We start from the raw sequence: 25,568 nt of genomic DNA on the forward strand, positions 1-25,568 counted from the left end.
CCCAGTTCCCTTCCATGTGTGAGAAGATGAGGATCCGGGTGACCGACTGGTGAGAGGGAAGGGGGCTCACTGCGGGGGGCTGCCTGTGCCTGCCCATGGGGAAAACTGAGCTGGTAGAGTGGGATGTGCAGGGGGAGGCCCCATGGGCAAACCCCCTTGGTCCACGATGTGACAGCATCGTGGTTTGTGTTGCAGGGACCGTGTGACGCACAATGATATCATCGGCACCGCCTACCTCTGCATGTCCAAGATCTCGGCCCCTGGCGGGGAGCTAGAGGGTAAGGGGGGGCAGCAGGATGGGATTTGGGGTGCATGGCCATGAAGGAGCACTGCATGCTTGTGGCTGGAGGTTGGTGTTGGCTTGGAGGATGTCACAGCCACGATGGTCCCTGCAAAGTTGCCGGTGCTGGAGGAGACGTGTGACGGGTTGCTGGAGGTTTCTCCATCCTGCACTCTGTTTTCCGGTTGGACCTGGCCCCTCCTGGTTTGTGGTGGTTTTTGAAGATCTTTAGGTCCTCCCAGGGGTGTTGGAATGGGAAGCTGCAGGGCCATGGTGTGCTGGAGGTTTTGCTGCTTCTTTTTGTTGCTGAGTGGAGGTGGCTGTGGTTCTCCTTTGTGGTTGGTGATGGGCAGCAGTGTCACTGGTGCAGGAAGATGCCAGGTCCCACCTGTGCATGCCTCCACTGGCAGCTCCTCCTTAGGTGTCATTTCAGGGCTGTCACAGGGTTGGATGGGGGTTGAGGTCCAGCTTGTCCTGAGGGTGCTGCTCCAAGTCCCAGGGGCTTTCCGAAGCAAAGGGCTGCTGCAGAGGTGCTTGCAGGGATTGGTTGGGTGACGCTGACCATGTTGCCTGCGCCGAGTGGGAGGGCAGGAAAGTGGGACACGCTTGTGGCGGGGCTGAGACCCATACAGGGCCAGGAGCAGGGGCTGCCCTAACCTGCATGAGCGTCTCCTGCTGCTAACGAGCTCCGGTGGCATCTGCAGCCCTATCAAATCTCCTCTCACTCTGCTCCCTTTGCTTTGTGCATCTCTGAGTCTCTCGGGTGCCCTGCAAATCCCCAACCCATCATGAGCATCCCTATGCTGTAGGGGCATGGGATGGACCTGGCAGCAGCCTCCAGGGCTTGAGCCCAGTGCAAAGCTGCAGCTGCATGTCCCACAGCCTGCACCCGCCCAGCACTGCCCGGCCGTGCATGCAGGTGTGGAGTTGGGGTGCAGCACTGTTCTCCACCATGGTACTTGTGTCCAGCCCCCCTCTTCCCCAGTTAAAGTGCAGCTTCTGGGCTGATCTGGAGAGAGAGAGAGAGAGGCCGGGGAGGGAGGAGGAGGCTGTGAGGGGTCTGCCTGGGACCTGCACACCCCATCCCACCACTGAGACCTGCCTCATCCTGAGGAGGTGCTGGGGAACTGCAGGTCCATCCAACTTTCACAGCACGTGGAGCATCCTTCAGCAATGCTCAAATCCTCCTGTTTCACACCAATCTGGAAGGGCGATAAGGCTGTGTAACAACCTCCCCCGTTCTCTCTCTGTCTCTCTAATGTCTGTCGGCACAAGAAGCCCACGAGAGCATCCACCCTCTTTTCCCATAACTCTCCATCCTTCCTCCACACTCCTCTGCCAGCCTTTCCTAACCTCTCTCCATTTCTTTGTGCCTCAGATGAGTTTCCTGCTCTCGTGAAGCCTCTGAAAGCCACAGACTGTACGTCCCCTTAGCCTCTCGGTTTGCAATCGCCGCTTGGTAATTGTTTTGCTGGTTCAGATGCTGTCAGGGCTGGAGCGCTGGCGCCTGAGCTCAGGGAGCATCGGCTGCGTTGTGCCTCGGCACCTTGGTGGGAGGAGTGGATGGCTCCAGCATGGCCTCCCCCTGCCCTGCAGGAGCAGGGAAAGGGCTCTACTGCCCTTCCCCACAGCAGCTTTGGGGTGTCCACGTTGGGCAGCGATGTCTTTGTGGTCTAGTGTGTGTTACGTGCTGAGCCAGCTGTGCACGGGGAGCAGCCAGCTCGGGAGCTCAGAGCAGGACCCTGCAAATGATTTCTGCTGCTTTGCTGCTCCTTCTGCTTGAGGTTTCATAAAAATGAGCCGCTCTCTTCCCAGCCCTCTCTTACTGTCTCCTCGGCTGGTGTAAATCCCCTATGCTGGTTCATACCAGCAAATTTATGCTCCCCTTCTCTGGGCACCCTTCCTGGGACTGGGAAGCTCTGTGTCCCCTGCACAGCCCCACACCCACCTTGTCTTTCTCCTGCAAAAAGGTAAGCTCTCATAGGATTTAAAGGAGGTGAAAAACTTCAGCATTTTGGTTGATGATTGCATGCGTGTGGTCCCCACGGCCCTGCAGCAAAGTCCTGGGAGACACATCCCCGAGGTGCCTTCAGGACTCTCTAACTGCTCTTTTCCCCTGCGTTCTCCAGCGGACGATGGGCTCGGGTTCCTGCCGACCTTCGGTCCCTGCTATATCAACCTCTACGGCAGCCCCCGGGAGTTCACCGGTTTCCCCGACCCTTACGAGACACTCAATTTAGGAAAGGTGACGTCGGCTTCTTTCCAGCACAACCTAAACTAAACTGCCGCTCCTCCTTGCCAAAAGAAAGCTGCTATTAACCCAAACTGGCTTTGTTGTTAGGAGCCTGCACTGCGTTTTCTGGCTATTCCTGCTGGCTAAAAACCTCTCGATATTGCTCTGCTGCCCAAACGCTCTCTACCTTGGAAGTGCTTGCAGAAATACTTTGCCTGATCTCACTCCTCTGCAATGAAGCCCACTGAAATCAAAAGCAGAACTTGCCTGCGGGGAGTGGGTACTGGGGTCCTGACACCTGTCCCTGGTCTACCCCAAGGGTGAGGGAGTCGCGTATCGTGGCAGGATGCTGGTGGAGCTGGAAACCAAACTGGTGGAACACGTGGAGCAGAAGGTGGAGGACATTTCTGCGGATGACATCCTGCGGGTGGAGGTAATGGGGGTCTCCATGAGGTATCCAACCCTATGGGCTCTGGGTTCAGCCCTCTAGCGGCATGGCATGTGGGGCACTAGGGAAGGGGTGCAGATGTTGGTCCTGGGTGGGTGATGTCCTGTGAGCGATGGAGTGGTTGATGAGTTCCTGGGGGGTGTTTCCTGCCGTGTTTCCATCCCAAGGTGTCCAGCTTGCTCCATCTTGCTCCATCTGAGCTGCTGCGTGGTAGAGAGGAGACCACGGTAACGTGGAGGGATGGGAGATTTGCTTCAGCAGGAACCCAATCCTAACTTGAGTGCTATCACAAATGTGCTCCATCTACTTGTTTCTTCAGGTTTAAACTGCATTTTTTATGGAAAGTTCTAGCCTTCTCCTTTGTCAAGTTTTTCCTAAATATCTCATCCAAATTTCCCTTGCTGCAACGTATGCTTTTCTTCCCTGCAATAAACCTGGTTGTCTTGGAGGCCTCACTGAGCTGGTGTGTGTCGGGGTAGTGGAGGGTCTGTGTGTAGGAGGGCGGTGATGGTGTATCCTCTATGGACATGGTCCTGTGCTTGTTGCAGAAGTACCTGCGCCGTCGGAAGTACTCCCTCTTTGCTGCCTTCTACTCAGCCACCATGCTCCAAGACGTGGATGATGCCATCCAGTTTGAGGTCAGCATTGGCAACTACGGCAACAAATTTGACAACACCTGCCTGCCCTTGGCCTCCACCACTCAGTACAGCCGGGCTGTCTTTGATGGTGAGTAACATGGGGGTGACCAAGCACTGGGACAGGCTGCCCAGGGCAGGTGTGGAGTCTCCATCCTTGGAGATATTAAAACCCCAGCTGGTGGATATGGTCCTGCTTGAGCAGGGGTTAGACCAGATGACCTCCAGAGGTCCTTGCCCACCTCAACCATGCTGTGAAGGGGGGAATATGTCACTGTGGAGGAGCAGGGAAGCCAGGACTACTCCTCTTAGCTCTGTGCTGGCTTAAAGTGGTTTTTGAGCAGTATCTCAGCGCTAACAGTGCCCATTTCTCTTCAAGGAAGAGCCAGTGCTTTGGGGTGGCTTTCCCTGGCTCCTCTGGGCCTCTCGCTCTGGTGTGAGGTGTCCTCACCCCACTGGGGTGGTTGTGCTGCTTTCTGGCCTCTCTGCTCTGCAGGAGCTGCTGCAGCCATGGAAGTTGCTGCACATCCCTTTGAACCTTGGTATGCATTGCTCTGTTGCACATGGATTTGGTCAACATAATTCCTATCCTGGGGTCTGCCGTCACTCCAATATCATGAGCTCACCAGTGTGCTGTGCCCTTCAGGTTGTCAGTATTACTACCTGCCCTGGGGCAATGTGAAGCCCGTGGTGGTGTTGTCATCCTACTGGGAAGATATCAGCTATCGGACTGATGCCCAAAACCTTCTCCACTATGCAGCAGACAGGCTGGTGAGTGCTGTGGTGGCAAGAAGCATCATCCACTTCCTTTTTGCATCCTGCCTGGGGGGACAGGGAAGGGACAGAGGCCGTCTTCAGGCTGGGTCAGGTTTGGGGTTTAATGACTTTTGTGCTGTGGAGGGGAAATCTGTTGGTGTCCTGAGTGCCCCGCTCAGCATCAGGAGTGATGGAGGGACCACCCTCATCCCCACTGGATTGACAGGGGGGTGTGAATGGAGTGCTTTGCTATGCCACCCACATGCCTACTGATGCAGGTGTAGGAGGCAAGGACCTTCCGTCAGCTCCTGAGCTATTTATGGGATTTCGTGCTGTATTTCACTGTCATTTTCTCCCAGAGCTCCAATAGGAGCAAAACCAGAGGTGCAGAGCCCTGGTGGGACCCAGACTGGAGTTTCTGATCACAGGGAGCAGTCCCAGGCACTCGCTGGGAGGGTCCTGGATATGGGGTGGAGTGGGGCGATGGGGCATCCCCTCACTGTGCAGCTCCACTCCTCTGTCTATTGTACAGGAAGCAAACATGGAGAAGGTCCACCTTGCTCTCAAGGCCAACCGCTCACCGAGTGAACTGGATGTCCTGGGTGCCCAGCTGATGGATGACATCATCGCTGACTGCAGGTATTTTCTGCCAGTTTTGACTGTGAGCCTTTTCATGCCATTCATTGCGAGACCACGTATTTATCTTGGAAGGGGCGACTTCTTTTTTTTTTCTCTGAAAAACTGCGGTCATTTGCTAATGTTTGCTTCAAAGGTTGCTGAGCCAAGGCACGGAGTTGAAAAGGTGACATTTAAAGCAAGTCATAAATTTCCAGCCTTCATGCAAGGGCTGCAGCGTGGCTCACCTCAATGAGCGGCATTGTGTTGGGGCAGGAGCCGGAGCCAGACTGGCCAAGCCGGAGGGACGGTGGGGCTTGTGGAGTGAGGAGCCACCGATGGGGCTTCCAGGTTGAGTCTTGCGTATGCTGTGTAGGAGTCACCCATGCAGAGCACCCAGAGGCGTTGTTCGGCTGTGCGTGGGTGTCGTGTATCCAACAGCTGGACCAGGGGACAGGGATGTTGCAGGGCTGGATGGCACAGCCATCCTTCCGTCCCCATGGGCAGCACCAGCAGCATCTGCTGCTTTGCCTTTCTGAGCACTTCTCAAGCACTTGAACGTTCATTCAAGGGAGGCTGGCGGGGTGCCGTGGGCTTTCCTTCTGTGTAGCCCATTTTTTTGGGCTGGATTGTGCTTTGTGGGCATAAGGAGCTGCTCTGGGGAGCATTGCTGCTGTATGGCCATGATGCTTTATCCCAAGGACAACTCAGACCTTGAAGAAGGTGTTTCAGGGAGTGACCTCACCAGGGTCTTTGGACCATGGTTCCCCTTCAGGTATGGCCATGACCTCCAAGTCCCATCCCATGGCCATGCCTGGCCACACAACTTTCCTGCAGCAGCTCCATGCCATCAATTTGGGGAAGGGCAATAGTAGGATCATCAATGTATTTTTAGCCCTGGGCAAGCCCTTGCCAAGGAGAATTAAGAGCGATGCCATGCCTCTTGGAGCTTTCGTGCCTTGAGAGGTAGGTGGAGAGCAGCCAAGCTGTGAAGACAGCCCTGCAGTGGGCTGGAACAGCCCATTGGTAGCAATCGGTGCCTGTCATGGGTGGACCTCTGTGGCCACCAAACTTGTGTGGTGGCTCTTGATGCTTTACCTCAGCAGAGAGAGAAAATTTGGGCTTCTTGGCTGTCCCTGAGTCCACCAAACCTGCTGGGACCAGTCATTCCCCACCCCTTCCACAAGAGCCACCAGCCTGCAGGACCATGCACACTGTCCACCTGGGCTTGTGCCAATCACCTAAGGTTGGGGAGATGGTGCTGAGCCCTAGGTCCCCCTTTCCACCCCCTCTGCTCTTTGAAAGGGTCAAGGAGAGGTCGTGGAGGGGCAGTGGACACAAAGGTGCAGCCTCTCTGGACCCTCCTGTGACACCCGTGTGGGACCAGACACCTCCTTCCCTACGGCAAGGAGACCTTGAACAAGCTGATCCTGCTCCACCGACCTCCTGGAGGACATGCTTAAAAAAACACACACACATACTTACAACCTCCCTTTTTATTTGCTTTTGAGACTCATAAAGGAGATGTGTTTTGCCCTCCACGCACGCTGGCTCTGCTGGAAAGGTCAGAGCCATCTGATGGGCTGTTGATACCCGCCCCCCCTCACCTCTCTTGGGCACATGGGACGGGACCTGAGGGATGAGCCATGGCTTTGGGTTTTCCAGAGATGCTGTGCCCTCCAAAACAAATTCAATTAAGCGGGAGGGGAAAAATGTGTCTGCGGGATGTGCCAAGCCCGTGGTTCCCACTGGCTCCTGGCCCCACTCTGTGCTCAGCTCCTGCAGGATGCGGCTCCTCTGTCTCTGCAAGGGCTTGGCGCGGGGACCAGGGCTGGCTGGTGAGGGTAATACCCCTGGCGGGGGCAGCAGGAACACCCCCGATGGATTTTGGGGGGTTCCACACCCCAATACGCTCTCTGCTCCGAGGGAGACAAGCTGAGCTGTGCAGTCTGACCTGTCTGTGGCTCCCCCCATGATGCTGCCAAAGCTTGGTCTCTGCTCTCAGCCAGGGCAGAGCTGCTTTCCATCAGGATTTCGGAGCGATGGGACAACCCCCTGCCATTCTCTAGTATGTCCCCATCCTCCTCCAGATCTGAACCTCTCTGGTGAAAGGGTCCCAGTGGGAGGGGGTCTCTCTGCCTCCTGTTCCCAGTAGGAAAACAGCGATGTGCTGCTGGCATTGCCTTGTCCACCTCTGTTTTCCAGACCTTTGTGTGAAGAGACAGTAGACCGCTGTTCTCTGGAAAAGAAAAGAATTGGAAGTAGCATACAAATGGACAAAGTTAGGGAAAGATGAGTCGTGGCAAAACCAAGTGCCCAAAACATTGAATTGCAGCCAGATTCAGGCAGCTCCTGCAGCTCTTTCATGCTGATGGGCAGCAGCGCTGACCTGAAGGGTGGGTTTTGTCCCTCTGCTCCTGGCCTTGTCTCCCGCGAGGATTAGCTCTGCGCTAGAGCTTGGAAGAGAGCTGCCAGTGAATTGACCCTGCCACCTGCTGGAGCTGGGAGCATGGCAAAATAAGCATGGGGTGGCCAGAGAGCCCCGATGCAGAAGTTGGTGCGTGTTTTTGATCATCCTTTTGGGCTTCCTTGTACTTGTCCAATTCCAGCGCATCTTTCCCCAGCTGGAGGCACAACATTCATGTGAGGATGCATCACGCATTTATGTGCTGGCACAGTGATGTTCTCAGTTCAGCCCTTTTGCTTTTTCCTAATAATCTGTGCCTGGAGTGGTAACAGCCAACGCAGGACCCATCATTGTGGCTGAACGCAATGCCTCTATCTTTTGCCACCTGCCTTTTAACGAGCTCTTTGCCCAGGAGATGACCATCCTCTTGGTCCCAGGTGGCAGAGCCCTTGGGGAAGGGCAGTGCTGCAGCCTGCCGGGGAGCCCAGGCAGGCTGTACCAGTACCCCAGCATCCCTCCGCAGGCAACCTCTCGGGTCCAGGTTGTCCACCTTCCTGCTCTTCTCTTAGTTGTGGTTTCTGATAGTTTGTCAGATGCAAGAGTCAGACTCACTGATTTATGGTTCCCCCAGATCCTTCCAGGTCTCTCTGATGTTGCCATCATGTTGCTCCTTCCAGTCTTCTGATCATATTAATATTAAGCAATACTAAGCACAAAGCTTCAGATGCCACCCAACCATCCAGCCCTTTCCTACCTGAATTGCAAGCGATTTGCTGCTCGACTGATTTCCTCCCAGACGCCGAGGCAGGCTGGACCCTGATAAGGGGCTCTGCCCTGACGTCATCCCGGATCCCAGCTTTTTTGCTCTGAAAAATGCTGCTTCCATCTCCGGTTCACCAGCACACTTTCCTCATGTCATTTATCTGCCTGAACAGGAATAGTTCTTTAGGTTTTAGGCTTTTAATGGGGACTCTGCCATCTTTTTGCTTTAATTTTATTTTTTTTTAGATACTTCATGGTATTTTTACATCTTGTTTGGTGAAGTCCATGGTCTTTTGAATTTTTCCATTTAAACACAATTTAACTTCATTTAACTTGTAGTTTTTACAGGTCTCCAACGTGAGGCACAAATCTCAGGAACAAGATGTCTTCAAACCATTTCCATGCTGCCTATAGAATTTAACCCTTTCTGCTCCTCATTTCCACAGCTCTTTAGCACATTTCCTCTTTTTTTTGCATAGTTGTATAGTTTATCTTTCTGAAATTAAATTCAACTGCAGTGGGTATATTTAGGGTTCTTTTTTTTCTTTTTCTTTTTTTTTTTTTTTTCCATGTTCCTGCAAGGATATTGAAGTACATCCTAGTTTCTGCCACAAAGTGGTGTTTGCATGGTGGGTGAGAAGTGTCCTTCCCAGCCACCAGTGACATAGCAAGCTGCAGAAAACGACTGGGAGGTCAGCTCATTAGCAGCTCCCTCGTAACATAATAAATACACAAATGAAGTGTGGCCACACAGAATTGAGTTCACGGAACACGGTCGATCTAACCGTGGAGGGCTTGGGGCTGCAACCCCAACATGGTCTTTTAATTTACCTCCTGGCACAGGATGCCACTGAACGGTCAGGCTAATTAGCACAACCCGCAGCGTCCTGGCTCCCTTTGGGAAAATGCAGTAAACCCAATAAGAAATGAAAGAACTAAATTTCTCCCTAAATTTCTCACTAAGCCTCTCGTTAAAGGAATCCATGTTATCAACCTGGGACAACCTGCACTGAAGCCATCCCGGGCAGGTACCACAGCGTGTGCATGTCTGCGTCACGTCTCGATGAGCACAGCTGGGCAAGAGATTTGTCCTTCTTGTTTATCATGCAATGAAAACGGGGCTTGCGGAGCCCAGTCCCAGCCCGAGGGGGGAATGCTGGGGCTGGCAGGGGGCTGTGGCTCAGGAGCTGGGAGCAAGAAGAGCATTAATAACCGGCAGCACCGTAAATCACTGCATTTTACAGGAAAACCTCTAAATGACTCAGCGCAGTGAAGATCCTCCCGACTCCTGAAATGCTTATCCAGCAGCTTGAATCAATTTATATTCAAATGCGCGTGTGTGTGTATGTGGTGTGCACGGCTCAGCCAGGGCCCCGTCCTGGCTGCTGTGGGTGATGCGTGGGGGCTGCAAGTGTGGTTTGAACCTCCTTTGCTCTTGGCATTCCTGTGTTCCACAAACGTATCTTCGGTGGCTTGTTAATTTTTTGGAAACTTGCTGAAAAGGAGTTAAAAAAAAAAAGAAAAGGCAGCAAAACCCCCATGAAAGGGTGAGCAAGATACTAATACCACATTTCTGCCCATCCTGGCAGCGTGACCCTGCCCGACGTCCTGGGGAAGCCGGCCAGCACCCACCTGGACCAGAACATGTACCGGTTTCGCAGCACCAACCTGGAGCAGATTGTGAAGGCAGCCCTGAAGCTCAAGCATGAGGACTCGAGCCTGTCGGCAGCCCTGGAGCAAGCAGAGGACTGGCTCTCCAGGCTGAAGGCCATGGCAGAGGAGGTAACGCTGCTGTGATGGTGGCAGGAGCTGCCCAGAACAGCTGGAACAGGTGGAACAGGCTGCCCAGAGAGGTGGTGGAGTCTCCTTCTCTAGAGACATTCGAAACCCACCTGGATGTGTTCCTGTGCAACCTGCTCTAGGTGACCCTGCTCTGGCAGGGGGGTTGGACTAGATGATCTCTGAAGGTCCCTTCCAACCCTCACCATTCTGTGATTCTGTGATTTTCACCTTGGAGGGGTCTCGTTCTTCCCAAGCTCGCCATCATGGTGCTGTTTCGGTGCGATGGCTGCGAGCAATCGCCCGGCAGTATGGTGGGAAGTAGAAAGGATGCCGCTCTCACAGGCAGAGTCCTGACCCCCTGTGCATCCCACCGCAGTGCTGTGAACTGAGATAGGAAGGCAACAGGTTTGGCACCCGCCATTGAGATTTTAGCCTTATTCATGGCAGAGCTTTACAGCACGGCCTGTAAACCCTCAACCAAAGCTGCTGCAGTGACCTGGTCTGGCTGTGGAGGACAGAGCTTGGGGAAACATGGGCTTGCTCTGCCCTGGCCAGACCCAGATGGGATCCGGAGCTGCTGAGATGGCTTTTGGGTCAACTGGTCTCACTCTATGGGCTTGGGTTGGCAGCAGGACTTGGGGCATGGCTGCTTTCCAGCCTCCTGCATCCCTCTGCCGCTGATGTGTTAGTTGGCAGCCCCCTGGTTGGACACTACAGCTTTTGTGTTTTCCAGCCCCAAAACAGCCTGCCCGATATAGTGATCTGGATGCTGCAGGGAGACAAGCGCGTAGCATACGCTCGCGTGCCAGCCCACGAGGTCCTCTTCTCCAGGAACATCTCCAGCTGCTGCGGCAAGAACTGTGGGAAGCTGCAGACCATCTTCCTGAAGGTACCTTGGCTTTTGATGTATGTGCATGCATGATATTAATTTTTAAAATATTTTCCCCTAAAAAAAAAACAGATAGAGAGGAAATCGTGCAGGGAAACCTGACATCACAACACAACAGGCTGCTTTAACCCATGAGTGCCTGGGGCTCTGGGGAACCCCAGCCTCAGTTTTGACTCTATTGAAGCTGGTTCCTGTGTGGTGAGACCCTGGTCGTGCTTCTGGTAGAGTTCAGCTCCACTTGCATGGATCTGCAGCAGATCCCCATGAACACCTTATTATTTTCTTCAAGTTCCCGGGCAGTGAAGATGGGCGCAGTTTGGCCCAGATGGTGCTTTTTTTAAAAAAAAATACGTATATTTTAAAATTTTTTTTAATGTTATTTTACGTTTTTCAAAATTCCTGACCCTTTGCCACCCCAGGAAATTTAAGCTGAGGCCTCCTCTGCCAGGCACTTACCAAGCTTCTCACATCTCAAATGATATTTCTTTGGCCTTTTGCTGTGTGCCAGCTTGGGAGCAGACAATCGGTGCTGAACAAGCTCTAAAAAAATAAAGTGAAATAAAATAAACTGAATAAACCCCAAAACCCCAAGCCCAGCTGGAACCAAAAGACGAACCAAAATATATTGAGTTTTTTTCTGCACTTTAGCTCTGGATGGAAAACTAGCATCACTTGAAGGGGAAAAAAAAAGTGACTGAGGGAGAGAAAAAAGGGCAGTGAGACATCTCCCTGTTTATTCTTTCTATTTTTGCTGAAGTATGTTGGCTGGGTTGGATGTCCTAGCCCTGAAGGGTGTCTCAACAAGACGCAGAAGCCCTGACCACCAGGGCTTTGAAGCTCCTCAAGGTCATCCCCAGAGTGCTCTGTACACTGCTGATGTACCAGTTCCCAGGGGTGCTCCATGTCCCACCTATCCCCCTGGCCAGGGCCACGGGGGCTTCATACCCACTGCCCCCAGCCTCATATCCTGAGCATCCCCCGTTAATATCCTTCTTGGGGAATATTAATGGGGCTCTGCCTTCGGCAGTATCCCCAGGAAGAGGTGATGGGTCCGAGGATCCCAGTCCAGATCCGGGTCCAGCTCTGGTTCGGGCTGTCGGTCGATGAGAAGGAGTTTAACCAGTACGCCGAGGGGAAGCTCTCCGTCTTTGCTGAAACCGTGAGCATCTCACAGGGACCACCCTAAAGGGTTTTTTTCTCTCTGGTGTGGGCATTGCCTCCACCATGGAGGGGAGGGGGTGGTCTGGACTGTGGGTGAGGGCACTGCCAGGTGGTATCACATAAGCCTCTATCAACTATGAGAAGAAAGAGCCATTTCCACTAACATCCAGCCACATTGTGGCTTCACACCTCCTTCTGCCTGCGGCGGGGAGGCGGGGGGAGAAATCTGGGGGTGCCCATGGTGCAGGGGATGGTGTAGTGGGGTAAGGCTCTTCCCAGGAGGTCTGTCCTCAGGATGGGGGCTCTTCAGGAAGGAAGGGATTATTCATGGGATTTCAAAAGGATTATTCATGGGATTTTGTGCCTCCAACACAAAAACCTCTCTGATTTGCTCCCCCAGTATGAGAACCAGACCAAACTGGCGCTGGTGGGGAACTGGGGTACTACTGGCCTGACCTACCCCAAATACTCAGATGTTACTGGCAAGATTAAGCTGCCCAAGGACAGCTTCCGCCCCTCCACAGGATGGACCTGGGCTGCAGACTGGTTCATCTGCCCGGAGAAGACGTAAGTGACAGTTTTCTGCGAAGAGCAGAGCTTGGGTGGGCTGTTGTGGACACCCCAAAAACCTGAGCAGATGCTAACCTGGTGGCAAGGTCACCCAGAAAGCTGGATGGAGGTCTGGGGTGCCAGGGGGGTTCCTCATCTGCCTGCCCTGTCTTTGGTAGGCAACAGCATTAATTCAAAATGCAGCTCTGCAATGGGTGATGTCCCTGTCATGGTGGGTGCTGCACAGGCACTCATGGACATGGTGGCCCCAGCACCCAGCTCACCGGGGTGCCTGTGCAAGCTCCATGCTGAGGAGCTTTGGAGGTGGGATCCCAGCAGGGCACTGAGGGGATGGTGGATGCTCAGCACTGCTCTGCCATCTTCTTGCATTGGATTCACAGCCTGTGTTTTAGGCTTCATCTGAACTGGGTTGCTGTCTCATGGGAGCTTTGCTTGGTGCCTCTGGGGTTGAAGGGGCTCAGAAGGCAAAGCATGTGCTGGGGTGGTGGGGCCGGCTGTGAGAGGAGGGAAGACACAAAGCCATGCTGCTGCCTGTGCAGGGCTGGGAGGGCAGGAGGGGGAGCCTCTGACGCCATGCATCTCCCTGGGGTGCAGGTTGCTGCATGATGTGGACGCTGGGCACTTGAGCTTCGTGGAGGAGGTGTTTGAGAACCAGGTTCGGCTGCCTGGAGGCCAGTGGATCCACATGACTGATGCCTACACTGACGTGGTAAGGATGAAGAGGGCAGCCAGGGGCGGAGCCACCACCCCAGGCTGCAGTGGCAAGAAGCCCCTGAGGGCTCAGGGGATATTTAGGCATCTGCTGGGCACCGTTTTGTTGAAAACACCTCTATATCCCACAGAATGGGGAGAAGGTCCTGCATAAGGATGAGATTGAGTGTCCTCCAGGCTGGAAATGGGAGGACGTGGAGTGGGACACGGACCTCAACAGAGCTGTGGATGAAAAAGGTATCAGAAAGCAGTTTTGGGCATCCATCTTGGTTTTCATCCCCTTCACTCTGCCCATTGCGGCGTTTCCTTCCATGATCCCGTCCAGCACCAGGGATGATAACATCCCCTTTGTGGCTGTGTGAGCTGCCCTGCTGGCTTCAGGAGAAGGGGGTCAGGCCCTGGGCGTACCCTTTCCCCCTTGCTCTGGCTGAGGCTGTGGCTGTGGCTGTGGCATGGACAGTCACAAAGGCAGCGCTTTCCTTGCTGCTGGGGAAAGGCCAGGCCGTTCTTCTGGAAGATCTTACCTGTCTTCTGGTGAAGGAGAGATTGAAAGTATCAGGCCAGAGAGCATCCAAGATGGTCACAAGCATTGGGGCTGCCTGAGGAAGGAAGGAGAGAGAGGAGAGTCCCCAGGCTGTGACTGAGCCAAGGGCTGGTGGGACACCATGAGTCCATCACCTGGGCATTCCCAGTGGGGCACCTCCATTCCGTAGCAGCATGAATAGGTCCTTATCTGTGTGGACCATCAAACTGGGAAACCGTGTTTGTGTCTGGACAAACCTTTGCTATTAAAGCTGTTCCAACCTGGAAATATGTGAAGAGAGGTCCCTGGTGGGAGGCAAGGTGGGGGCTCTTCTCCCTCCTTCACCCAGGTGTCTCCTTCTCTCCAAGGCTGGGAGTATGGCATCACCATACCGCCGGACCGCAAACCCAAGGCCTGGGTGCCAGCTGAGAAGATGTACCACACCAACCGGCGACGGCGCTGGGTGCGGCTCCGCCGGAGGGACCTTGCACAGATGGAGGCCATGAAGAAGGTAGGAGAGGGGCTGAGGAGAAGAGGGTGAGAGTGGGTCGGGGCTGTGTCCCTGTCTCTCCGTGCAGAGGTGGAGGTGCTTGGCCTTCTGCAGATACATGCTGTGCTTTGGAACCTGGTGGCCCTGGTCTCCATGCTGGAGCAGGCAGCAGCCTCAGTGGTTTTCACCGTGGGGGTTAACATCTCCCGGGGTGGAGAACACTCCAGAGGTGCTTGGTTGGGCTGGGTGGGATGGGGACTTCTGCCAGTGCCATGAAGCAGCTCGGAGGACCAGGGCTGGCAGAGGTCCTCAGCCTGTCCCCTGTCCTAGTGCTGCTTCCCTCTAGGTGGTGCACTTGGACTGCAAATGCCACGGCAACGCTGCCGCTCTTCCCTCCCCCCAGCACGTTCCCTAAGACACGGTTCCTTTCCAGCACTTTTTCTAGAAAATTGTTGCTGGAAAGCAAGGGGAGCCACTGTCACCCCATTTGCCAAAGGGGTGCAAGTGTCACAGAGAGGTGACACAGCTCTGGGGAGGAAAAGCCTTGTGACTGATGCTCCAGGGTCCCATGGTGGCAGAGCTGTGGTGGCCTTGGGAGAGATCAGAGGTGGTGGTGAAGTGGAGGGCAGGCTGGGAAGATGGAGGTGCTGGTGCTACACAGGCCTGGGCAGGATGTGCCCCCCTCTTTGCTCAGCGCAGGCATCCCCCGGCCCAGCGAGACCCTTCTCCAAGTGGGGTTCACCCCAGGGACTGGACTAAGGGCTGAATCCCCAGCTAAGATAGAGAGATATGGGGAGGACACGGGGTGGGACACCTGTAGCAGGCAACAACTCAAAGAGGCTGGACCCAGGTTTGGGTGGGTACCACCCTGGCCCTGAAGAGCCCTGTGCACAAGTGGCTTTGCCCCTTGGCTGTGCCGGGGTCCTGCCATTGTCACCGGCAGAGGGGCCGTGGGGTGGTGGGACCGAGCCTCCCCCTGACCCCCGACGTGTCCCTGCCCCACAGCACAAGCAGGAGGAGCTGGATGGGGAGGGCTGGGAGTACGCCTCGCTTTTCGGCTGGCGCTTCCACCTGAAGCATCGTCGGACCGACACCTTCCGCCGCCGCCGCTGGAGGCGCAGGATGGAGCCCCTGGAGCGCACTGGGGCCGCCGCTGTCTTCGCATTGGAGGGGGCTCTGGTAGGTACCCGCCTTTCCCCCAAAAAATTGTTGCTTGGGAGGGGGAGCCTGGTTGGGTCCATTCCCGCCCTTCCGTCTCAACCCAGGGAGCGGACCTGGAGCAAAGCTCATTATCTGCCGCTTGTTATCTGCTGCCCGCACCCACGGCTGGTTGTTTAGCTAATATTCTGGCTTTCTTAATACACTGGATTTCATAATCCTTTGGCTTTTCCAATAGCTAAATAAGAACCAACCACAGCAGCACAAAGCCCCTATTATAGGGCTTTTTATTTTTTTTTCCCCCATTTGGCTTTTTTTCCCCCCCTCTTTCTCTGCTCTGTCCCCCATTCTGTCCAGTGTTTGAACCCAGCAGCCCCTTTGGGACACAAGCGGCTCCGTGGCGTTCGCGTGCATCAGCCCTGAACTCACGCTGGCCCCATTCAGGAGGGTCCTGGTTGCCGCCCACCCTCAGGGCTGCTGGTGGGACCCTGACTTCTCCCCCTTCACCCTGGGGCCTGTTGATGTGCTTTTCAACCAGACGTTTCATCCCTTTGCATCTTGGCAGAAGCAATCGAGGAGGGTTTAGCTGGAAAACCCTCTAACATGGGGTGTGTGTCCATGCACACGTGTGTGCTTGTGTGTGTGTGCGCGCGCGTGCACTCCTGTGGGGGTGTGCAGGACCCCCCCGTGCCCTTTCTCTGGCTTCAGGGGTGATGGGAGGGGTCGGGGTCCGATGGAGCCGCCTTGGGTCTCGACTTGGTTGTGCAGCTTTCCAAGGGCTCAGCCATGCCCTCGTTTCGCCTTCTGTAGCCCACAAATGAAATGGGTTTGTGAGCGTGGCTGCAGTGCTGGGGAAGGGGAGCTGATGGACCCATCTCCTGGGGGTTTTGGGGGATGTGGGTGAGACCCAGGGAGGAAACTCCCTCCCCATGTGTGTGGGGCAGAGGCTGAAGCAGAAGGGAAAAGGAGAAAAAAGCCCCATTAAAATGGCAACGTGGCAACATGCCTAGGAGCCACCGCTTGCTTCGCTTCTGGTGACGCTGACGTGGTGGCAGGGGGTTTCTGACTGATTTAAGTGTCCCCTGGTGTTACTGATGTGCTGCTGAACCCCCACCTGCCCCAGGCTGCCGGGGCTGCCCCTTCCAGCCCTCTACCCCTTAAGCCCCTTATACCTGATGTTACCTACTTGGCATATTTATTTTTCCCAGCATTTCTTAGCTGTGTCAGTTAGCGTTGGAGTGCCCAGTTCTTAGCGGCCTCCCAGATCTCTCATTTATCTTTATGCCAAGGTTGCGTCTATAACTTTTATTATATTTATATGTAACAAATCCAAGTTATTATTATTTTGCTTATTTTCTAACTGAAAACAATCCTAGCAAAAAAAGCAGTTGTTCTGCCTTGCCATCCCTTGCTTTTCCCTCTCCTTCCTTCCCCAGCAAACACTGCCCTAAGTGTTACTTTTGCTCCTGATGCAGACACCCAATTCCCTTTATGCCAAGCAAATGTCTGAGCCATAAATTTTCCCTGCTTGAATGTCAGCAAAACACAAGGAAAACCCTCAGTGACAGCAGGGTCCCGCGGGAGCACCAGGTCCCTTTGCTGCAGGACTGTGCTGCTCCCGGGAGTTAAGCCATCCCCCCAGTAGGGCGATGCTGTCTGGCAAGGAGGAGTATTTACTTCAGGCATGGAGACTTCAGGGGATGCTGTCCCCACAGGGTGACAGCTCGGGAGGGAGCAGCCCAGGAGAGCGGCAGGTGAATGAATCCCTTCCCGGCCCTGGCTCTGGCTCCCGGCAGCCTGGCGGGTGCAGGACCAGCCCGCCTGCCCTTCGGGATCCGCTCGCCAAATTCCCCTCCGCAGTAGGTCACCTTGGCTTGCCTCCATGCCCTCATATTTTGGGGTTACTGGCTGCATTTTCTGTGGTTGCTTGGTTTTCTGCGGATCGCTTTATAAATGATCTTGCCATACTTTCTGGTTTTGTAGCTTCATGCCTTTCCAGCTCTCCTCTCTTGCTTGAATGACTTACGTGTTTTTCCAGGATGCTCCATCCCAAAATAATACCTAGATTTACATAGTGTCTCCCATCCAGCAACCCCAGACCCTCCGGACCTGCACAGGGTTGACCCCTCCATCTGCTGGAGCCGCAAGTGGGAGGAGGGACTCGGCGTGATGCCAGAGCTGGGATCGGGGTCATGGGCTGAAGTGGTGCCGAGGATGGGAAAATACGAGTGGGTGCTGAGGGCTGGGAAGGATGGGTGCTGATTTTTTGCTCTATTTCCAATGCTTTTTTAACGCAGGTAGAGGGAGGCACTTTTTGAAGACTGAGGTGTCAGGGAAGCAGAGCCCGAGAAGGGCACTCCAATGGGGCAGCAGAGGATTGAGTTTGGGCTGCTGCTGCCAGCTCTGATCACACTGAAGCAGAATAAAGACACTGTTAAGAGAGGGAGCCTGGAGCATCCCCCAGCTCAGATTTTACCCAGGCCTGGGGCCAGGGCTGCCACTGGCATGCCACCAGCTGCTGGAGCCTCTGGAAGCCCCTCCTGTCTGTTCCGTCCCATTCCTATTACCTGCCGCCTTCTCTGTGAAAGGCGTTTGTGCGATTTTGTGGTTGTGGCATGGGTTGCCCGCAGCCCATCCAGCAAAGGAGCTCTACGGTGGTGCAGGGACAGAACAAGCCAACACAACACCCCAAGTGCTAATTCCCCGAGCTATTCAAAAGGGTTGGTTTCCAACAGGAAGATAATACCAAACATGACCAGAATGTGTCTTGGATGCAGGAATGTGCGGATGCTGCTCAGGGTTTCTGGGCCTCCCTCTTCCCAGGGATGCTCCGCATGCGTCTCTCCGGCCATACTGAGCAATCGTTTCGGTTAAGACATGCTGAACCCCAGCACGTTGGGGTCAGGGGGACCCAGAGCTGGGGACAACTGGAAAGCAGAGCCCCAGCGGGTCGCTCAGCTGCTGAGGGGTGGGTTTGTAGGAGCTGGGGATTCCTTGGCAGAGTCTTTCCCAAAAAATCCCATTCCGATGGTGCTACCCCTGTGGACCCGAGCAGTTGCATCCCCGGGGCTGTGCGTGGGGCTCAGCGCCTTTGCAGGGTGAGCTCAGTGCCTGTTCGGATGGACCCCATGGGGTGCGACCCACGCGTACCTGCATGATTACTTTTTTGCATGCTCGCTCTCCCCAAGCATGTGCTGACTCCTGCTTTTGCTCAGAGACTTTTATTTAGCTGCTCACATGTGCTCCATCCTTCCCCTGACCCCAGACAATAGGGGGGGGGGGATGGGACATTCCCCGATCCCCCGTCCCACGGGGAGCAGCGCTGGGGCCGGGCAGTGTGGCAGCTAGCAGGGTGGTGCTGCCCAAAGCCGGGCCACATGCTGCTGCCAGGGCTTGTGGAGCTCCCACATGGCACTGGGTTTCGTCTGCCTTGGATGCAATTAGCCTGATGGATTTGGGGTGCCCCCTTGGGGTGGGTTGAGCTGCCTCAGACGATGCTTCCCGCTGATTCACCCACTCCCTCCTGCTGCCCCCAGCCATGGGCTCTTCAACGTGGTGGCTCTTTCCTTCCTGGTGTGCCGTTTTCTCAGCAGTCCTTGGAGCCTTCCTGCAGCTACCCACAGCTTGGGACAGTCCCCAACTGGCTCAGGGCAGGACTCTGCTTAGGAAAGTAGACCCGTGGTGAGCCCATGAGTGTCCTGAACAAAGCATCCCGTCCACCGGGCCACCCCCTTTGCCCTTGCCATGACCAACTTGCCCTCTCTATTGCCTGTGACTCGGCATCCCCCTCTACCGCTGGGGACACCCACAAAGTGCCTGGTGCTTATTGCTTCTTGTGATGGGTCCCAGCTGACTAATGGGGAGCTTGAGACCAAGAAGTTGGTGGTGCAGAAGCCTTTTAGCACTCCCACCAATACCTGAAACGTGGAGCCAGCATAACACCACTGCTTGCAGCACTGTCCTGCCATTTCCTCTCTTTTTGCCTGTATTTCACCTGCGCATCCCTCCCTTATAAGCTGGGCAGCCTTCCTTTCCCTTGGGCTTGCTGACTTAGCCATCACCTCCATCATGTCAGCTTATTCCTGGGTTTCCCGCTTTGTGACAGTGTGTCCCAGCTTTTTTGGGACCTGGTATTTAGCAGCTCACTTGTCACTGGCAGTCATTAACAGAGAAGGACCACAGGACACAGTGTGGCCCTCAAGGCACCTCTCTGCCCTTGGTCTGATTTCTGGGAAGCCTAGAGCCGAGCTCTGCAGCTCAAGGCTGTCTCTAGTTTCTGATAGAAAGCCCAGAGGATCTGCCCTGGAGCTCTGAGCAGCCCTCCCACCCTGCAAGCCCCATTTCCTCCCATCCTCCTCCAAAAATCATCCTTTTGGAAACCTTTGGCCGATGGAGAGCTTTGGGTTTTCCATGCCAAGCTGGAAAATCTTGCCTGTTTCAGCCAGCTCTGGCTCTGCACCAACCGTGATTGAACCACCACTCCCCAGGCAGGAGAAGAGCAGGGACATGAGTTAAAGCAGGGGGGGTGAGAGCCAGGGCGAGCGCATGGTGCCGCTGGGGTTTGGCCAGGGTGGAGGGCACCGGTACTGTAGCTTTGTGCCCAAATTAACTGGCTGCAACAGGCGTGGGAATCCTGGTGGGAAAGCCCAATGGCTGCTACGTTGTACTGTGCACGGGCTCCCGCTGCAGGACCCAGCACCTGGGGACCCCGCGGGGACTGGGCGAAGGGAGGAGATCATGGGGGTACTCCATCCTGCGTGGAGACCCCAAAGGACAAATCGTAGTCCTGAGCAGGTGTGCTTTCCATGGTGTTTTGGGGTGTGAGGAGCCCTCCTTCCGCATGATGGACAGACTGGGGGGTGTCCCCAAGCCCTTGCTGTGGGCTTCAGAGAGCAATCTCCGCCTGTCTCGGCTCCTCGGCTCCTCCACTTGCTCGTCCCCAGGCTGGCAGCGGGCGCAGGGTTGGGTGGGGGGACTGGAGGGACTGCCGGTCCACCGGGCAGAAAGGTCACAAGAATAACTGAGGAGCTATTCAGCTCCCGCTGGGAGGGGGTGAGGAAGGGAAGGCAGCTCCGGCAAACCCTCGGCGCGACCTGCCCGCCGTAAATACAGCGCAAACCCCAGGGCTTCCTCTGCAGACGATGTCACGGTAATAGCGATTCCTGCCTGGAAAGGCAAGGAGGGCTCTGCAGACCACCGAAGCTCCCGATGCATTTTTAGGACTGAGAAGCTCCAGGCTCTGGAAACTCCATCCTGGACCCCCCCCCCTTTTTTTTTTTTCTTTTTTCCTTCTTTCTTTTCCTTCTTTTTTCTTTAAAGACCCCTCCCGTCTCTCCCTAGCATTCGATAATTGAAAAATATTTAAAGATCAGATTTATGCTCTCCAGGAAGTTACCTTTAGGCTCCTTTTCCTGCAACTAAATATTTCAAGCTGAATGCGGCAATTAAGAGGTGATAAAAGGCCGGCTTTCACAGGCCAAGACAAAAAGAGGGAAGGGCGATGGGAAGGGTCGGGAAGGGTCGGCTGAGGCTCCCCCCGGGCAGCAAATGGGGCATTTGCCACCATCTGTATCACTGTTCGCAAAGTTTATACTCCATTAATTTTGCTCGCAAGGGGACTTAGTGAAATTGCTTTAACTACTGCTCCAAGAATGATGAACCTTACGGAGCGGCTTTCCCGTGCTGGTGAGGTGCTGGGAGGTGGGATGTGAATTGGTGACTGTTGGGCTGGTTTTGGTGTTGTGTCCCAGCACGGCATGGATCAAGAGCTGGGTCCTCTCTGCCCTGCTGGGGCAGAACAGCCTGAGGGTCCCTCCACAGGGAGTCTGAAAGTCCTCTTGGACACTCATGTGGATAATACCCTGGAGGACCCCATCCCACGGGGAACCCCGGCCGCAGAGGGGGTCTCAGCATGACCAACCTCACCTTGCTTTCTCTTGCAGGGGGGAGTGACAGATGACAAGAGCGATGATGGCAAATCCATCTCCACCCTCAGTTTTGGTGTCAACAGACCCACCATTTCGTGCATATTTGACTGTAAGGCCCTGAGGGTCGGGGGGAGGGTGAAATTCACCTGCAGTGAGTTCCGGCATGGCGTCTCTGCTGTGGGGATGCCCATAGCTGAGCATTTCCCATCCTCTTCCTCTTGCCCGCCTTAAGTTCAGGAGGATGGAAAGGGTGGGGGGTGGGTAAGGAGGTGGTATGGCTTGTCCCCCTGGGAACATGGATATGATCAGGGCTCGGTGCTCTCTTGGGAAGCCATGGGAAGAATTAGTCCAAGCTGCCCTCAGACACCAGCTTGGGGCTGGTTAAAACCCAGCTATTCCCCTGGTGCCCTGCACTTATCCCTGGGCTCATCTCTTAATTGTTTCTGATTCCTCTGTACAGGTGGGAACAGATACCATCTCCGCTGCTACATGTACCAAGCTCGGGATCTGATCGCCATGGATAAGGACAGCTTTTCAGGTAAGCCCAGAAGCCCACGTCTACGTGTTTGTGCTTGTAACTAGTACTGTAATGAATGCTAGGGAGTAGTGGGGAGTAGCTATAAAGCAATTTTTTGGGTATTTATTGATATGACGTGGGGGGTGTTCAGCAGCCATACAACAAAAGACAGTGGCAAGAGGCTTTCCCAAGGCAACCAGCTTGATTTCCCATCAGCAAAAAAAATCAGAGCTTCAAGAATTCTTATGTGAGAAACCAACCAGAAACCACAAGTTACCCAGGTCAGCCATGAGTCAGAGCTGTTTCCTTTGCTAATAGCTCCTTTTCCCCAACCCGAGGTGACGCTGAAAGCCGGTGGCAAGGCCGGGTAGCAGACGGCTCAGGGGCAGGACAAATAAAAACAGAGCGGAGGGCAGGCATGTTTACCATGGCACACCGCCTCGGGCCATCCCCCCACGCAGCCTGTGAGCTCTGGGATTGCAGGCAGGACAGAGGGCTCTGGGCTGGTGTTGAGATGATGGAGCCACGGGGCAGAAACCTCCACGAGATGTGCTCAGAAAAATTAAAAAGGGTGTAAGGGTGTAATTAGGACCTCGGAGCAGACAGGCCCCTTCTTCTGAGTCCTTATGAAGTTTCTGCTTTGATTTATGTGCCCTTGACTTCCAGCTGGTTGAATCCTGGCCAGCCTCTTGCCCAACCTTGCAGGGCAGGGGGGCAGCAGCCTCCTGGGTTTGGGGTTTGCGGAGGGGATTCGTCCTGTGGTTTGGGGAAGGGATCAAGGCTGAAGAAGGGAGACTCCGTTTATTAGGAATGAAAGAATTGATTGAAAATATGGATGGAAAGGAAAATACCTAACAGTGGCAAATATGTAAAATGGTGCGTATTTGTTTTCACGACTGAACATTAAATTGAGCTGCTGCTCCTCCGCTCTCCATCCTGGAAAATTTGCAAGGTGGCTGGGAGGCAACAACTGGGGGGTTTCCTTGATGGAGCTGATGCCTGAACCAGGCATCCTTCAGACCATACTGTAAAAAATGCCCCTTCATGGAAAAAAGTGTGATCCCAGGTGGAAAAAGGGTGTCCTGGACTTTGAATGAGGAGCTTTCCGTGTCCTGCTGCTCAGCACATCTCCAGCACAGCTTCAGGCACTTCTGAAATTGCCAGACTTGAGCTGATGTGTTTGGGACATCCCATGCTTGAGCTCATGTTTTCCGGGTTAGGAAATTAAGCTAGAGTAAGGTATATCACTTTATCCTTTGGGCAGCTCGGTTATCATTCAGTGCTCAAGGGTGTTGGGTGTAGGTGGTTTGGTTTTAGGAGTGTTTCGTTTGCAGCAGAGGCTGAAGCGTGGCTGTGGGGATGGGAAAGCATGCCAAGAATGGTCCTTCATGTTTGACCTGAGCAAGGACCAGCCCCTCACCAGCTGGAGGGTCTCACATTCGCTTCCCCATGGGCTGGGTCATCCCAGCCGGGTGGCCCTGCCGCTCTTTGGTGCTTGTGACCAAAGCTGCCTTTGCTCACACTGTTAATGCTTTGGAGTGTCATTTTGAGGTGGGAACGCAGGACAGCGGGGACGTTGCTGTTTACCTCTGACTCAGAGGTGGAGCTGGGGCAGTGCAAAAAGTCCCCCATCAGTTGAGTGCCCTGTGGCAGGGGCCGCATCTGAGATGTGAGCAAGTCCCGGGGCAGGTACCCCTGGAGCACCCACACCCCTCTGCCGCGATGCCTGCGGGCAGGACACATCCAGCATCCCCCCAGGACTGTCACTGCCTGTCTGCCATGGGGATTTGCAGAGGGGCTGGGCGTGGGTTTGCCCACCAGTGTTGGCACGGGGGTGATGGATCTTGGATGGGATACAGGGACAGCCACCCGCTGTCTCCAGGATGCAGCGTGGGGACCTGCTGCGGGGAGCAGCCTGCAGGGACAGCTGGGCATCACCATGCCAGGCAGCAGGACCACAGTCCCAAGGGACGCCTGCTTCCCCAAGTGTTTTGAAGCAAAGGGGCTTGAGGGGGTGGACAGAAATGCCCTGGAGAGGTGCAGAGCACCCAAACAATCACCCAGTGTCTGCGCCCACCAAGGTCCCGTCTCCCTTCTACCTCCACAAAGGGTTTGTTGTTCAAAGTGGTGGGGACCGAGGTGATCTCATGGCCCCGATCGGCGGAGCGGGGAGGGGAGTCCCTTCCTTTGGAAAAACCCAGCCAAGGACAACATGAGCAACAACATGCCACAATGTGGAATTGTGATCTCCGCTGCCTTAACAAAGCATAAAGGAGTTCATTAAGGGGGCTTTACACAGTTATAAAAATAAACCTTCTGTGCACACGAGGGTCTAAACAAAGGGGCTTTATGGAGGTCTCCTTTAAAAAGAAGAAGAGGGGGGAAAAAAAAAGGAGCAAAAAGCAAATCCAAATCCATGGTTTTTTTGTTTATTGTAACGCACTCTGCTTTCCTCTTACTGGAAAAAAGCGCGTAAGTGGAAAAGGTTCTTCCCAGCGTGAATAGTGCTCTCTCCAGCCGGCCACCTCACAAACAGCCCCGGCTCATTAAACACGTCTGCTGTGGTCCGGACGCCAAGAAAGAAAATACAACCCCCTTGACCCCCCCCATCCCTGGAAGAGGGGAGGGGGGTTGGGGGATGCCGCCCTACTCAGCCAGCCCTGCATTCAGGTGTCTGGGGGATGCTCCTCCGTCTCCAGGGTCGGCAGGACATGTTTTGCTCCCAGCATAAGCTCATAGTCTCCTGACAGGGCTGGGATTGTGGGGGTTCGTGTAGTGCTGAGAACTAAGGGTTGCCTTTGTAGCATCTGCCATGCTCCTGGCTGCTGGTAGGTCGCTTGGGACTGGCTTTGGCGTGACCTGGGTGGTACCCCACTGCATGCTGGTGGATCCTTGTACACTGTCTGGTGCACCTGTGTCTTGTGGTGGCACATCATGCTGGGTGCCAGGCAGATGAGGTGGCCTGTGTCCTTCCAAAAAGGCCCATGATGACTCCTGCCACTGTGGAGGTTGGGCGTTGCAGGTAACCAGAGCTCAGGGTTCCACCTGGGACTGATCAGGTGGGATGCAGCAATCGTGGAGGTCTCATCCCTGACAAGGATCAGTAGGTGCTATCAGGTTATGAAGGGTGTTCCATCTCCACATGGTCTTATAATGTGATCCCATGGAATGTTTCGAGCCTCTCAGCCAGCCCTTGATCCTGGTTCTGCCACTGCCCATCTTGTCCCCATGCCCAGTGCCACCATGAGCTGGATGTCCACAGCAGGTTTGGGCCATATGCTTTTTGAAGCTGTCTGTAAAGGAAGGTGTTAGAAAGGGTTGGGGTTTCATATTTCTCTTTTTAATTGATCTTAGGCTTCCTGAGTTAATTGCTTTGGTTGTTAAGGGAGGCTACGCTTCACTATTTGGTACTGCCTTGCAGTGAGAAGCTTCTGGCTTTGTCCCAAGTTAGGGGTGAGACACCTTGTTCCCAGCTCAATGGCTAGGTACAAGGGTCTGATGGAACCCTGGAGTGCCTGAGACATCTGCGTGGGGCTGGCAGATGTGATGCAGCAGCCCTAAGGGAGACCCAGAGACATCTGGTATGGCAGCTGGAGGCCAGGTGGGATAATCCGGAGTGCCGGGAACCCAAAACTCTACTGAAGACGTGGAGGTTACTAAAACTCATGCAAAGGGGCTGAGAAGATGATTCTGGCCGGTTGCTG

At 54.6% G+C, this 25,568-nt stretch overlaps 1 protein-coding gene across 9 annotated transcripts in view; it reads left to right on the forward strand.

Moving 5' to 3' along the window:
* Window positions 1-25,568, forward strand: part of DYSF (dysferlin) — a 105,262-nt gene that overhangs the window by 15,808 nt on the left and 63,886 nt on the right. For 5 of the 9 annotated variants that reach the window (XM_063336829.1, XM_063336835.1, XM_063336833.1 and 2 more), the window contains exons 15-32: window positions 6-49; window positions 196-278; window positions 1,659-1,700; window positions 2,410-2,525; window positions 2,833-2,946; window positions 3,510-3,687; window positions 4,243-4,367; window positions 4,885-4,991; window positions 9,726-9,918; window positions 10,652-10,807; window positions 11,835-11,966; window positions 12,369-12,535; window positions 13,133-13,247; window positions 13,381-13,486; window positions 14,141-14,283; window positions 15,268-15,441; window positions 21,363-21,456; window positions 21,808-21,885. In XM_063336829.1, the coding sequence (XP_063192899.1) occupies window positions 6-49; window positions 196-278; window positions 1,659-1,700; window positions 2,410-2,525; window positions 2,833-2,946; window positions 3,510-3,687; window positions 4,243-4,367; window positions 4,885-4,991; window positions 9,726-9,918; window positions 10,652-10,807; window positions 11,835-11,966; window positions 12,369-12,535; window positions 13,133-13,247; window positions 13,381-13,486; window positions 14,141-14,283; window positions 15,268-15,441; window positions 21,363-21,456; window positions 21,808-21,885 (2,167 nt within the window). The remainder of the gene's footprint in view (window positions 1-5; window positions 50-195; window positions 279-1,658; window positions 1,701-2,409; window positions 2,526-2,832; window positions 2,947-3,509; window positions 3,688-4,242; window positions 4,368-4,884; window positions 4,992-9,725; window positions 9,919-10,651; window positions 10,808-11,834; window positions 11,967-12,368; window positions 12,536-13,132; window positions 13,248-13,380; window positions 13,487-14,140; window positions 14,284-15,267; window positions 15,442-21,362; window positions 21,457-21,807; window positions 21,886-25,568) is intronic. The other 4 variants (XM_063336831.1, XM_063336837.1, XM_063336830.1 and 1 more) reach the window with 1 other exon arrangement.

This window comes from Chroicocephalus ridibundus, chromosome 5 (genome assembly GCF_963924245.1).
Source record: "Chroicocephalus ridibundus chromosome 5, bChrRid1.1, whole genome shotgun sequence".
Lineage (NCBI taxonomy): Eukaryota > Metazoa > Chordata > Aves > Charadriiformes > Laridae > Chroicocephalus > Chroicocephalus ridibundus.